The sequence below is a fragment of the Bos grunniens genome, chromosome 16 (genome assembly GCF_055505025.1).
Source record: "Bos grunniens cultivar Pamir isolate PY7600 chromosome 16, Bosgru_T2T1.0, whole genome shotgun sequence".
Lineage (NCBI taxonomy): Eukaryota > Metazoa > Chordata > Mammalia > Artiodactyla > Bovidae > Bos > Bos grunniens.
Window position 1 is genome coordinate 44089965 of NC_141180.1, and position 14507 is coordinate 44104471.

General features: G+C 39.4%; 1 protein-coding gene across 9 annotated transcripts in view; it reads left to right on the forward strand.

Moving 5' to 3' along the window:
* Positions 1 to 14507, forward strand: part of NME7 (NME/NM23 family member 7) — a 249209-nt gene that overhangs the window by 42536 nt on the left and 192166 nt on the right. For 5 of the 9 annotated variants that reach the window (XR_015143506.1, XM_086344828.1, XM_086344835.1 and 2 more), the window contains exons 2-3: positions 934 to 1041; positions 2360 to 2526. Coding sequence is in view for 7 of the 9 variants with exons in the window: in XM_086344828.1 (XP_086200954.1) it covers positions 934 to 1041; positions 2360 to 2526 (275 nt within the window). In the remaining 2 variants the exon portion in view is untranslated. Of the gene's footprint in view, positions 1 to 933; positions 1042 to 2359; positions 2527 to 3176; positions 3241 to 7548; positions 7816 to 14507 lie in introns of those variants that run through there. The other 4 variants (XM_086344832.1, XM_086344833.1, XM_086344834.1 and 1 more) reach the window with 2 other exon arrangements.

Genomic DNA, 14507 nt, shown 5'->3' on the forward strand with positions numbered 1-14507 from the left:
GTTTCATTGTATACACCTCACAGATCTTCATCTACAGGGAGCTTAAGTGACCAAAGGGCCTTAGTTCCTGTGCTCTGAAATCTACTTCTGCTTTTGTGTTTAGGACCTGTTTTCCAGGGGTTCCCAGCCCTTGGCTGAGAGAAGCAGAGATACTAAAACAGGCCCACCCATCACCGGAAGTCAGGGAACTCTCTGAGGGCTATCTGGCTTGAGCACTGCCTGATGTCTTGCTGAACCTTCCTTAGACTTTAGAGCAATTCAGGAGGGTTCCCCCCAAACTTCCTTCTCTCTCTCCTTCAACTCAGGGTCAACTCTGTATTGTGGTCTGTCTGCTTTCTCTGGATCCCTCCCTATTTTCTCTGTTAGGAATTTCCATTCAGAATTTCTCCTACAGGAATAAGATTCTTGAATGTTTAATCCTGTCTTGGCATCTTGTCTGCTTCTCGGGGGACCTAGACTAACACATTCTCCCACTATTTCTATAAAAAGATACTATCATGTGAAATTACTAAGGAGAGAAAAGATGCTTGCTATAATCTGAATGACAACAATATTCTAATACTGCTGGAATCTTAAACTTAGAACAATTAGAACTTTATGGAGAGGTACTGAATTATAACAGTTGTCAGATAAGGAGCTCATGTTCTAAAAAAGTGTCAGTTTACCCAGGATGATTGGGTGGCTGTGAAGTATTAAGTTCATAAATCAACTCTGAGATATCAAAGGGTATTTAATAAGAAATTAGAGGAAATATTTCTAAGGATGTGTTGATAGCTGTCATATTGTTGAAAACCAGAATTATTCAGTTATTAATAAGTATTATAATAGCAGATTTGTTCATTGCAAATATTTGGTCATTCTTTCAACTCATAGGATTTTTTCAAGAGGGCTTATATTTTGTATGTTATTGTTAAAATTCTTCTTTCTTTGCAGAATCATAGTGAGAGATTCGTTTTCATCGCAGAGTGGTTTGATCCAAATGCTTCACTATTTCGACGTTATGAGCTTTTATTTTACCCCGGGGATGGATCTGTTGAAATGGTAAACGAGCCTTTCTTTGCTTAAAAGTTGGCAAACCGAGTAAAGGTGGGATTGGGGGAGGAATAGGATTGCCTTTTTTTCTAGTTGTGTCTATGTGAGATGATGAATGTTCATGGAATTTTTGTGGTCATCTCTTCATGATTTATGTGAGTCAAATCATTATGCCATATTCCTTAAACTCATATATTAATCATATCTCAACAAAACTGAAAGAAAAAAATACATTATTATTTGGGAAATCAAAAAATTTGTTGGCATTATAATTCCATTACAAGAAGATACTTTGTACCTTTATTTTTTTAATAGAAATTGTTTTTTCAGTTAGAAAACTGAAGTAGGGTTATTCATGTTTTGTATTAATCAATAGTCAAGTGGTTGTAGATAAAGATTATCACAGTCATAAATGTCAGTATTGTTGAATGCTGTTATCACTACAAAAAGTCAGATTGTAGAAGACTGAGCCAAGAGATCCTGCTTATTTCTTTGTGTCCCTTTCCTGACAGTCCCTTTTGCAGGCTGACCTATCTGGTATTGGGATTTTGTGTAGGCAAGAAAGGAGAAATTTGGCATCTTGGAGGCACTAATTTGCTACCATGATTTGGAAATAAACAAAAATTTCTATTCAGGATTTAAAAGTATCAAATTTGTAATTTTTATGTTATTACTGGATTAGGCTAGGAAATGCATGTTATCAAAGAAATTATTACTTGTACTTGTAGCAAAAATGAAACAACAAAGGTCCGTCTTGTCAAAGCTGTGGTTTTTCCAGTGGTCATGTATGGATGTGAGAGTTGGATTGTGAAGAAAGCTGAGCGCCAAAGAATTGATGCTTTTGAACTGTGGTGTTGGAGAAGACTCTTGAGAGTCCCTTGGACTGCAAGGAGATCCAACCAGTCCATTCTGAAGGAGATCAGTCCTGGGTGTTCATTGGAAGGACTGATGCTAAGGCTGAAACTCCAGTACCTTGGCTACTTCATTCGAAGAGTTGACTCATTGGAAAATACTCTGATGCTGGGAGGGATTGGGGGCAGGAGGAGAAGGGGACAACAGAGGATGAGATGGCTGGATGGCATCACTGACTCAATGGACATGAGTTTGAATGAACTCCGGGAGTTGGTGATGGACAGGGAGGCCTGGCATGCTGTGATTCATGGGGTTGCAAAGAGTCGGTCATGACTGAGCGACTGAACTGAACTGAACTGAACTGATGTAACTTATGTTTAATAATACAGAATTAATAACTTTATTTCTAGTTTATAATAAGGTTAACATTTCCTACTGACAATGATTTGTTTTATTGTATTGTTTTTGATTCCAGCATGATGTAAAGAATCATCGCACCTTTTTAAAGCGGACAAAATATGAAGACCTTCATCTGGAAGATTTATTTATAGGCAACAAAGTGAACATCTTTTCTCGACAACTGGTGCTGCTTGACTATGGAGATCAATACACAGCTCGTCAACTGGGCAGTAAGAAAGAAAAGTAAGAAAATTATTATGTAATCTTTTTTTAAATTCTTAGAACATTATGTCTGTCTTGGTACCAAATTCGAATTTCTTATTTCTATCTTGTGTTTTTTATAGTATAAGTATTTTTCAGTGATCCAATTCAGTGTTAGGACATTTTTAGAATTCTGTGGAGCAGATTCTGTAATTTTTTCCTCACTTAGATAATAAAGTGATACCCATGGTCTTAGACTGTGATTATTTTCTGGAGGGAAAAGTGCAGATCTTTTATATACACCCTCATCATTCTTCTAACTGGGAGCTGAGACTTTAAGTCTTGGTTTATGGGGCAAAAGTAGTGAGTGCCATAAGCTAAATGGAAACTCAGAAGAGAGTATTAATATCTGTTAGCTGTTTTTATATCAGACATTGTGTTAAAATGATTTCTATGCATCATTTGTTTAAGCCCCACAACAACCTAAATACAAAGGCTAATACTATTATTATTAATTCCACTCTGTTAGATGGAGAAGTTGAGGCTTAGAGACGTTAGGTAACTTGCTGAAGATCGCAGAGTAGAGGCAAGATTAAAGTCCAGTGTCTGTATGAATCAGGAATGGGAGGATTTAATCACAGGAGAATGAGTAAGACCTGCAAAATGGTTGTCTTCTTTCTGTCTCAATTCAGATTTTTGTCTCCTGTGGCACCTGGCACATCTCCTCACACATTACAAGCACCTTATCTGTGTTAGGTAAACGAATCATTGAATAACAATTTAAAATTTGTTATCTACTCTTTCCTTTTTTTTATTCCCCCCATTTTCAAATGATGACCATTGATCTAATTGACAAAGATGTTTTTGTATTGCTGACTAAGTCGCTAAGTCTTGTTCAACTCTTTGTGACTCCATGGACTGCAGCATGCCAGGCTCCCTTATCCTTCACTATCTCCTGGAGTTTGCTCAAACTCATGGCCATTGAGTCAGTGATGCCGTCCAACCATCTCATCCTCTGTCACCCCCTTCTCCTCCTGCCCTCAATCTTTCCCAGCATCAGGTCTTTTTCAGTTAGTTGGCTCTTCGCATCAGGTGGCCAAAGTATTGGATCTTCAGCTTCAGCATCAGTCCTTCCAGTGAATATTCAGGACTGATTTCCTTTAGGATGGACTGGTTTGATCTCCTTGCAGTCCAAAGAACTGCAAGAGTCTTCTCCAGCACCAAAGATTGCTTTTAATATAAATTGTCTCTTTTTGAGTGTATTCATAGATATCTGATAAATACTGACTGATCAATTGAAGATAGAATATTTATTTTAAAAAGAAACAAATGTACAAAAACACTGTGATACAAAGAAATTTAATCCATTTTGGGATCACAACTGCCTCCCCAAAGTCCATTGTATTGTGCCTCAAACAATGAAGTATTCACAGGAGCAGCCCCACAAAATTTATTGAATAAACAGTACATCTTTGAAAATAGTTGTGTCTGGAGGAAGAGCTTCTGGCTGGCTGCTTCCCTGCCTTCTCCTCTCCCTGCCATTGTGTGTTGCTCTTCCTGTGACATGGAAAAAGTATAGCATGGTGTGTCTCTGGTCTTCTTTCTTCATTGTTTGTCAAAGCTACATTTGTCATTCTGACTTTTCCTCAGTTTTGATTTAGAAGAGAGACAAAAACAAGTTGGCATTATAGCTGAAAATTAGGCTATCCAGAAAACATTACTAAAATGACATTGTAAGTTTTAATCTCTGCATTTATGAGTTTGCAGCTTTCTGAGTCTAGCTTGAACTGTATTGAAATGGAATTTTCATTCTTTGGTCATCTTTCCAGGCTCTAGTTTCTGTGGCTTATATTATATGCTCTTAATCTGACTTGAGGGATTCTTTGTATCTGTGGAGTGATTATTGCAGTAGTGAAGAATAGGGATCACTGGTGGAAGTTAAGGCTGCTGCTGCTGTTAAGTCACTTCAGTTGTGTCCGACTCTGTGTGATCCCACAGACGGCAGCCACCAGGCTCCCCTGTCCCTGGGATTCTCCAGGCAAGAACACTGGAGTGGGTTGCCATTTCCTTCTCCAATGCATGAAAGTAAAAAGTGAAAGGGAAGTCGCTCAGTCGTGCCCGACTCTTAGCGACCCCATGGACTGCAGCCTACCAGCCCCTCCATCCATGGGATTTTCCAGGCAAGAGTATTGGAGTGGGGTGCCATTGCCTTCTCCAGAAGTTAAGGCTATCTGTATAAAAAGCTCAAAAAACTATTTAATTCTACAGGAAAAAAAAATCTATCAAACTATTTTTTGAGGTTTGCCACCCAAATAATAGCTGATTACCTAACATCTGAGTCTCCTCATAGTAATATTCTTTCTGTGATTTTTAAAAAACCCTTTATGATTCTAGAGGTGCTTTGATGCTCAGTGTGGTATTAGTACACAGGTGGTGATGGATCAGTGAGATGGTGAATGATTCATAAAAAAGAAAAACCAAAGATTCCCAGGACAACTCGAAATAGGAAAAAAAAAAAAAGAAGAATGTTAGATAAATAAGAATCTCATTATTATGAGATCTACTAATAAAAGTCTGTGGGGTTAAGGAAGCATCAACCACAATTCCTTTATTTACAAGAAATAAATATTTATAACTTAAAGTTTCTGAGCACATGCTATATGCCAATCACTGTGGTAGGCATCTCAGTTCACAACTACTTCAAGTTTTCATTTAAACTAGCAAAAATAGGTAAATGAGGGAGACAGGGTTAATAGTATGACCCAATCAAAGTAAAGTCTATAGTGTATATATATATATATATATGTATATATATAAAACCCAATCAAAGTAAAATCTATAGCAATTATTACAAGTATATATAAATTATTATATCTGTAGTATGGAGAAGGCAATGGCAACCCACTCCAGTTCTCTTGCCAGGAGAATCCCATGGATGGAGGAGCCTGGTAGGCTGCGGTCCATGGGGTCACTAAGAGTCGGGCACGACTGAACATCTTCACTTTCACTTTTCACTTTCATGCATTGGAGAAGGAAATGGCAACCCACTCCAGTGTTCTTGCCTGGAGAATCCCAGGGATGGGGGAGCCTGGTGGGCTGCCATCTATGGGGTTGCACAGAGTCAGACACGACTTCAGTGACTTAGCAGCAGCATATCTATAGTAATTATTATATGTATTATATATTGTATATATAGCAAAGTAAACTCTATAGCAATTATTAGATATTGTGTATAAAGTGTGATTTTTCTACAGTGAATGTTGTTGTTTCCCTTTTATAGAATAGTTCAGTAACTTGGCAATAGTCACACAGCTGCAAAGAAAGGGGAAACAAGTAAATCTTGTCGTGTTTGACTTTAAAACTCATTCTCTTTCTATTAAACCTCTAATTCATATGTTGGTAAATATTATTGAATGGACTGATTTAAAAATAGGAGTAGAAGAATATGAAGGCAGATTTTAAATATTTGGGCTTTATAAATATAATTAATTAAAATATGTGCTGTATTATATTTTTACTGACTAAAATTATTTTGCCATTTTGTCTTCTGATTCTTTCCTAACTGCAAGGGGGTTAAATCCAGCAGCCATTTGGGTGACTTAAATAAGCTTCTTCAGAATTAGAGTTTTTTAAAAAATACATTGTTTTATTTAAATGACCAAAGATGTAGGCGTATGGAGAAATACATGCATGTCTATCATGGTCCCATGGAAATATCTTCTATGTAGTAATTGTAACTTAGCCTAGCTCTCAGTTTTATATAGTGTCAAGGAGAATTTATGAACTAATTACATCCTTATTATGTTAATCATACTCAACTCCTTTCTTTCTGGAGTAAAGCCTCTTGGAGAGGGAGGAGTATTTCTGTGATGCCTATCTGCTAATTTTGAGGCACTTATCAAGATAATTCTGTTCTATGTAATTCAATTTAGCTCACAAACTAGCCTCAGCTTTCGAATTCCTCTTAACTGTTGAAATCTGACATTTGATTCACATTTCTATTCTCTTTTTCAAAATCTCTGTATTGAGATATAATGGACAAACAAAAAGCTGTAAATATTTAACACATCTTTGGAGTTTGGAGATAAGTAAAACCTGTGAAACAATTACCACAATCAAGGTTGTAAATTTATTTATCACCTTCAAAACTTCGCTCCCTCCCTCTTATTATTTTTTACGTTGATTTTTCTTTTGTCGTAAGAGAACTTAATGAAAGATCTACTCCCTTAGCTAATTTGTAACTTGTTCCCTTTATAAAGCTCCTCAAATCAAATGGATAAATGTTATTAGTTGTCAATGAGTCAGAGTATTTGATTTTTTAAATTGTTTTGTTTCCATTTTTGTCTTTTTAAATATTTTTCTCTTTTTTTTAAAGAGTATTTGATTTACATTTTGTGTGGTAAAAATGAATTGGGCTTCCCTGTGGCACTAGTGGTAAAGAATCTGCGTGCCGATGCAGGAGACCCAAGAGATTCGAGTTCATTCCCTGGGTTGGGAAGATCCCCTGGAGTAGGAAATATCAATCTGTTCCAGTATTCTTGCCTGGAAAATTCCATGCACAGATGAGCCTGGCAGGCTGCAGTCCATGGGTCCACAGAGAGTCAGACATGACTGAGTGACTAAGCAATGAATTGATGCTTTATAGTTTTACTGTTCAGATGTAAAGACATCATACAGTCTTCGTGTCATCTCTTGGGTTCAGTTAGTCTCATTCTCCTCCTAATTTTTAACTGATGGAGCACTGATGTAGGTGCCAGATGTAAATCAAAGTAAAGTACTGGTTTAGGCTGTCTAGTATAAGCCACCTCTGAGAGTGGTTGAGATTTTCTTCCTGCCTATTTCACTCACACGGTGGGCGATTCAGTTCTCTTAATTATAGGGGTTAATTAGCCCTTGGTAACTGGTGAACCCACCTGATGTCAATTCCCCCTGTAAATAGTAGCTTCTCTCTGCCCTGAGTAGCCAGGACTTTGCTACATCCTGCCCACTGTAGCAAAGTACTCTTGCCTGGAAAATCCTATGGATGGAGAAGCCTGGTAGGCTGCAGTCCATGGGGTCGCTAAGAGTCGGACACGACTGAGCGACTTCCCTTTCACTTTTCACTTTCATGCATTGGAGAAGGAAATGGCAACCCACTCCAGTATTCTTGCCTGGAGAATCCCAGGGATGAGGGAGCCTGTTGGGCTGCCGTCTATGGGGTCGCACAGAGTCGGATACAACTGAATCGACTTAGCAGCAGCAGCAGCATCAGCAGAAACGACTTAGCAGCAGCAGCATCCAACTGTCTGCCCCACACGGTGAGGTGTTGCTCTAGAACCCTGCTTCAGGCATGTAAGTGCCCCTCATGCATTAAACCCCTGAGATCTCTTTTGGTTTCTCTGGCTCTTTCTTCTGTCTTGAGGCCTGGAAACTAGCTACAAGGCTTACAGGCCTGTGGGTGCAGCCTAACAACCTTACATGGCAAAGAGTCATTGTAGATTTGATTAAGATTACAGGCCTTGAGCTGGGGAAATTATTCTGGATCATCCCCATAGGCGCAGTGTAATCACAGGAGTCCATAAAACCAGAGAACCTTAACTGGCTGCAGAGAACCAGAGTGATGCCTGTGTGAGAAGGACCTCATCTCCATTGTTGGCTTAGAAGATAGAAGGAGACCACAGCCAAGGAGGGGGAGCCTTAACTGTCTTTCTCAAGAATAGGTTTGATTGATAATAAATTTTTTGTTGATATCTTTTTATCATCACTTTACTTTCAGGTTTGTTAAGTTATATATTAGATATATCTCTTATAAACAGAATGTAGCTCCTTAAAAAACATTCTGCCTGAAAACCTCTAAATTTTCACTGGTAAGACTAGTGTAAGACAGAGTGCCTGATGAACTATGGATGGAGGTTCATGACACTGTACAGGAGATAGGGATCAAGACCATTCCCAAGAAAAAGAAATGCAAAAAAGCAAAATGGCTGTCTGAGGAGGCCTTACAAATAGCTGTGAAAGAATAGACGCGAAAAGCAAAGGAGAAAAGGAAAGATATAAACATCTGAATGCAGAGTTGCAAAGAATAGCAAGGAGAGATAAGAAAGCTTTCCTCAGTGATCAATGCAAAGAAATAAAGGAAAACAATAGAAAAGGAAGACTAGATATCTCTTCCAGAAAATTAGAGATACCAAGGGAATATTTTCTGCAAAGATGGGCACAATAAAGGACAGGAATGGTATAGACCTAACAGAAGCAGAAGATATTAAGAAGAGGTGGCAAGAATACACAGAAGAACTTATTTAAAAAGATCTTCACGACCCAGATAATCACGATGGTGTGATCACTCACCTAGAGACAGACATCCTGGATTGTGAAGTCAAGTGGGCCTTAGGAAGCATTACTACAAACAAAGCTAGTGGAGGATATGGGATTCCAGTTGAACTGTTTCAAATCCTACAAGATGATGCTGTGAAAGTGCTGCACTCAATATGCCAGCAAATTTGGAAAACTCAGCAGTGGCCACAGGACTGAAAAGCTCAGTTTTCATTCCAATCCCAAAGAAAGGCAATACCAAAGAATGTTCAGACTACTGCACAATTGCACTCATCTCACATGCTAGCAAAGTAATGCTCAAAATTCTCCAAGCCAGGCTTCAGCAGTACGTGAACTGTAAACTTCCAGATGTTCAAGCTGGTTTTAGAAAAGGCAGAGGAACCAGAGATCAAATTGCCAACATCCACTGGATCATGACAAAAGCAAGAGAGTTCCAGAAAAACATCTATTTCTGCCTTATTGACTATGCCAAAGCCTTTGACTGTGTGGATCACAATAAACTCTGAGGAATTCTTCAAGAGATGGGAATACCAGACCACCTGACCTGCCTCTTGAGAAGTCTGGATGAAAGTCAGGAAGCAACAGTTAGAACTGGACATGGAACAACAGACTGGTTCCAAATAGGAAAAGGAGTACGTCAAGGCTGTATATTGTCACCCTGCTTATTCAACTTATATGCAAAGTACACCACGAGAAATGCTGGGCTGGATGAAGCACAAGCTGGAATCAAGATTGCCGGGAGAAATATCAATAACCTCAGATATGTAGATGACACCACCCTTATGGCAGAAAGTGAAGAGGAACTAAAAAGCCTCTTGATGAAAGTGAAAGAGGAGAGTGGAAAAGTTGGCTTAAAGCTCAACATTCAGAAAACTAAGATCATGGCATCTGGTCCCGTCACTTCATGGCAAATAGATGGGGAAACAATGGAAACAGTGGCTGACTATTTTTTGGGCTCCAAAATCACTGCAGATGGTGACTGCAGCCATGAAATTAAAAGACACTTACTCCTTGGAAGGAAAGTTATGACCAACCTAGACAGCATATTCAAAAGCAGAGACATTACTTTGCCAACAAAGGTCTGTCTAGTCAAGGCTATGGTTTTTCTAGTAGTCATGTATGGATGTGAGAGCTGGACTATGAAGAAAGCTGAATGCCAAAGAATTGATGCTTTTGAACTATGGTGTTGTAGAAGACTCTTGAGAGTCCCTTGGACTGCAAGGAGATCCAACCAGTCCATCCTTAAGGAGATCAGTCCTGAGTATTCATTGGAAGGACTGATGTTGAGACTAAAACTCCAGTACTTTGGCCACCTGATGTGAAGAGCTGACTCATTTCAAAAGACCCTGATGCTGGGAAAGATGGAAGGCAGAGGAGAAGGGGACGACAGAAGATTAGATGGTTGGATGGCATCACCGACTCAATGGACATAAGTTTGCGTAAACTCTGGGAGTTGGTTATGGACAGGGAGGCCTGGTGTCCTGGGGACCATGGGGTCACAAAAATTCGGACATGACTGAGCAACTCAACTAAATTGAACTGAAGACTAATATATGTATATTTACATATGTTGTACTTGCATTTTTGTACATATGTCTACATTTTACTGCTTTCCTGTTTTTTCATTTTTTTTTTTCATGTCATTTTTTTGTTGGTGGTGTTTATTCCTCTTCAGTTTTTTTCCTCTGAGTCTTTTATTGAAGACATAACAAATTACTACAAAGTCAGTTGCTTAAACAGTACGAATTTATTATCTTAGTTTTGTAGATGAGAAGTCCAGCACAAATGTCATCAGTCTAAGATCAAGGTGTTGGCAGGCAAGGCTGCATTGCTTTATGGAGGCTTTAAGGGAGAATCCGGAGAAGGCAATGGCAACCCACTCCAGTACTCTTGCCTGGAAAATCCCATGGATGGAGGAGCCTGGTACGCTGCAGTCCATGGGGTCCCTAAGAGTCAGGCATGACTGAGCGACTTCACTTTCACTTTTCACTTTCATGCATTGGAGAAGGAAATAGCAACCCACTCCAGTGTTTTTGCCTGGAGAATCCCAGGGACGGGGGAGCCTGGTGGGTTGCCGCCTATAGGGTTGCACAAAGTCAGACACAACGGAAGCGACTTAGCAGCAGCAGCAGAAGGGGAGAATCCATCTCCTTGCCTACTCCAGCTCTTGAGGCCTCAAGGAAAGAGAAGCCTCACTGCCTCAGCTTTGTGACCCATCCCAGCTGAAACCACTCCACAGCTGATCTAGAAGATCTTGAGAAACTGTATTTTTAAGGGAATACATTTTGGGGTGGTTTGTTATCAGCAAGCAGAAAACACAAGTTCCATTACTGGGGCAGGAAGATCCCTTGAGAAGGGAATGGCAACCCACTCCAGTGTTCTTGCCTGGGAAATCCCATGGACAGAGGAGCCTGGCAGGCTACAGTCCATGGGGTCGAAAAGAGTTGGACACGACTGAGCAACTAAACAACAGGTAACAATGGCACTATTAATATATTTTTGTGGCCCTTTTTTTGTGTGCTATCTTCACTTTTAAATAATATATATGATTCCTGATGCCTATCTTATTTTCCCTCCAAAATAAGTTTAACTATTATCTATTGAATAATTAAACAGTAAAGACATGATTGTACAGTAGTTTGAGCATTCCTTGGCATTGCCTTTCTTTGGGATTGGAATGAAAACTGAGCTTTTCAGTCCTGTGGCCACTGCTGAGGTTTCCAAATTTGCTGGCATATTGAGTGCAGCACTTTCACAGTATCATCTTGTAGGATTTGAAACAGCTCAATTGGAATCCCATCACCTCCACTAGCTTTGTTCGTAGTGATGCTTCCTAAGGCCCACTTGACTTCACAATCCAGGATGTCTGTCTCTAGGTGAGTGATCACACCATTGTGGTTATCTGGGTTATGAAGATCTTTTTTGTACAGTTTTTCTGTGTATTCTTGCCACCTCTTCTTAAGATCTTCTGCTTCTGTTAGGTCTATACCATTTCTGTCCTTTATTGAGTCCATCTTTGCATGAAATGTTCCCTTGGTATCTCTAATATTCTTGAAAAGGTTTCTGGTCTTTCCCATTCTGTTGTTTTCCTCTATTTCTTTGCATTGATCACTGAGGAAGGCTTTCTTATCTCTCCTTGCTATTCTTTGGAACTCTGCATTCAAATGGGTATATCTTTCCTTTTCTCCTTTGCCTTTCATTTCTCTTCTTTTCTCAGCTATTTGTAAAGCCTCCTCAGGCAGCCATTTTGCCTTTTTGCATTTCTTTTTCTTGGGGATGGTCTTCATCACTGCCTCCTCTACAATGTCACGAACTTCCGGCCATGATTCTTCAGGCACTCTGTCTATCAGATCTAATCCCTTGAATCTGTTTGTCACTTCCACTGTATAATCGTAAGGGATTTGATTTAGGTCATACCTGAATGGTCTAGTGGGTTTCCCTATTTTGTTAAGTCTGAATTTGGCAATAAGGAGATCATGATTTGATCCACAGTCAGCTCCAGGTCTTGTTTTTGCTGACTGTGTAGAGCTTCTCCACCTTTGACTGCAAAGAATAAAATCAGTCTGATTTCAGTATTTACCATCTGGTGATGTCCATATGTAGAGTTGTCTCTTGTGTTGTTGGAAAAGGGGTTTGCTATGACCAATGCATTCCCTTGAACTGAACTGACTGAATCAATGCTTTGTCTCCTGTAGGCATTTAAAGAGAAAATGAAACTGCATTTTAAACTAAACTGCAAAACTTTTCACATTGCTTCTTGTTCACTGCCGATATGTTTTATATTTTCTTTAAGAGCTTTGGTTCCTGAAGACATTTCTAGAGCTTAGTATAAACAATCATGGGTTAGTTTGGCCTTATAATATTTAAACAATTGAGCTAAGAAGTGACAATTTTAATTGTATCTTCAATGAAGCCTTGTAAAATGCTATAAGAGACTCACTTGCTTCAAAATAAAAGGTAGTCCATTTATGACAAGCTCTATCAGACTACAATGAACAGCTTTTGTTGTTTAAAAGTTTTAAAAGCCAGCCATAAGTTTTAGGGTTCCATGGACAGAGGAGCCAAGCAGGCTGCAGTCCATGGGGCTGCAGAGTCAGAGACAACTAAGCGACTAACACACACATAAGTTATATCCAACTGTAAGGATATTTTTATGATTATATTCTTAGCTAAGTTTGTCTCATTGGGGGAAAAAAAATCGACTATGAAAAAGCCAAACATTCTCTTTTTATAGATTCCTTGAATTAATACCAACATATCAGAACAACTGAAAATAAAAGGAAAGTGGCAGCAATTTTTAATCTTATTTTGTGTGTCATATAAGCTGAATTACTCCAACTAATCTGATTTTACCTTATATGTACAAGTATTAATCTTGAGGATTTGTGATTATGTTCTTTTTTATATATTAATAGTAACTTTATTTGTGGTGTGGAAGGAGCACAGACCACCCAGGAGTCATGTTGTTGTAGCCATGCGTTCCGGGAAACACTCACTCAAAAGGACAATGCAGATAGTGGAGTGCAGTTTATTACACCGGGGGGCCCAAGGCAGAGTCTCCTCTTAGCCAAGGACCCCAACCAGCATTTGTGAAAATCTTTTATACCCCATGTGTACATGTCTGAACCTGCCACTCCAAATTCCTTGAGACTTACATAAACCAAGGAAAATACAATCCCAATAACCCCATCATTCATGTGCTATGTGCTCATGTGTTTAAACAGTCAAACAGTTAGCCAATAATCAAGAAACCCGAGGTTACACTCTGATTGATACAGAAAAATTTATGGGCTGTCTGGAGGAAGGGGTGATTAGTGTATGTTTTCTTTTAGGCGATGAGTAACCTAGATACGATCTTCAAGGTTCCCCTGTCTGGAGGGGGTCTTATCCTTCTGTTGTTTTCACAGGCACTAAACACAGAGTTCAGAGTCCATTGGAAAGGTGGCCTAAGATGGAGTCCAGACCCTATGAATTCTTTCTTCAGTGTGAGCTGGTGTTTTGTCCTGAAAATGCCATACACCTGTTGTGTGACCTTTGGAGAGTAACCTCTCTGGGTTTCATTTCCTTGTTAGTAAAATCAGGAAACTAAGGTGCTCTCCAACTCCAAAAATATATTCATTCTGTGGCTTCGGAGGGGAAAATGCATAGCTCTGATGTATCCTCTTAGAAAGAAAATGTGATTTGAGTCGGTTCTAGTGAGGTGGATGAACCCAGAGCCTGTTATACAGAGTGAAGTAAATCAGAAAGAGAAAGACAGATATTGTTTATTAACACAAATGTATGGAATCTAGAAAAATGGTGCTGATGAACCTGTTTTCCAGGGCAGCAGTAGAGACCCAGACATTGAGACAGACTTGTGGACACAACGGGGCAAGGTGGAGGGGTGGGGCGAATTGAGAGAGTGACACTGAAATATATGCACTGCCGTAAGTCAGATAGATAGCTAGTGCATCCGGTCCCATCACTTCGTGGGAAATAGATGGGGAAACAGTGGAAACAGTGTCAGACTTTATTTTTTCGGGCTCCAAAATCACTGCAGATGGTGACTGCAGCCATGAAATTAAAAGACGCTTACTCCTTGGAAGGAAAGTTATGACCAACCTAGATGGCATATTCAAAAGCAGAGACATTACTTTGCCAACAAAGGTCCGTGTAGTCAAGGCTATGGTTTTTCCAGTGGTCATGTATGGATGTGAGAGTTGGACTGTGAA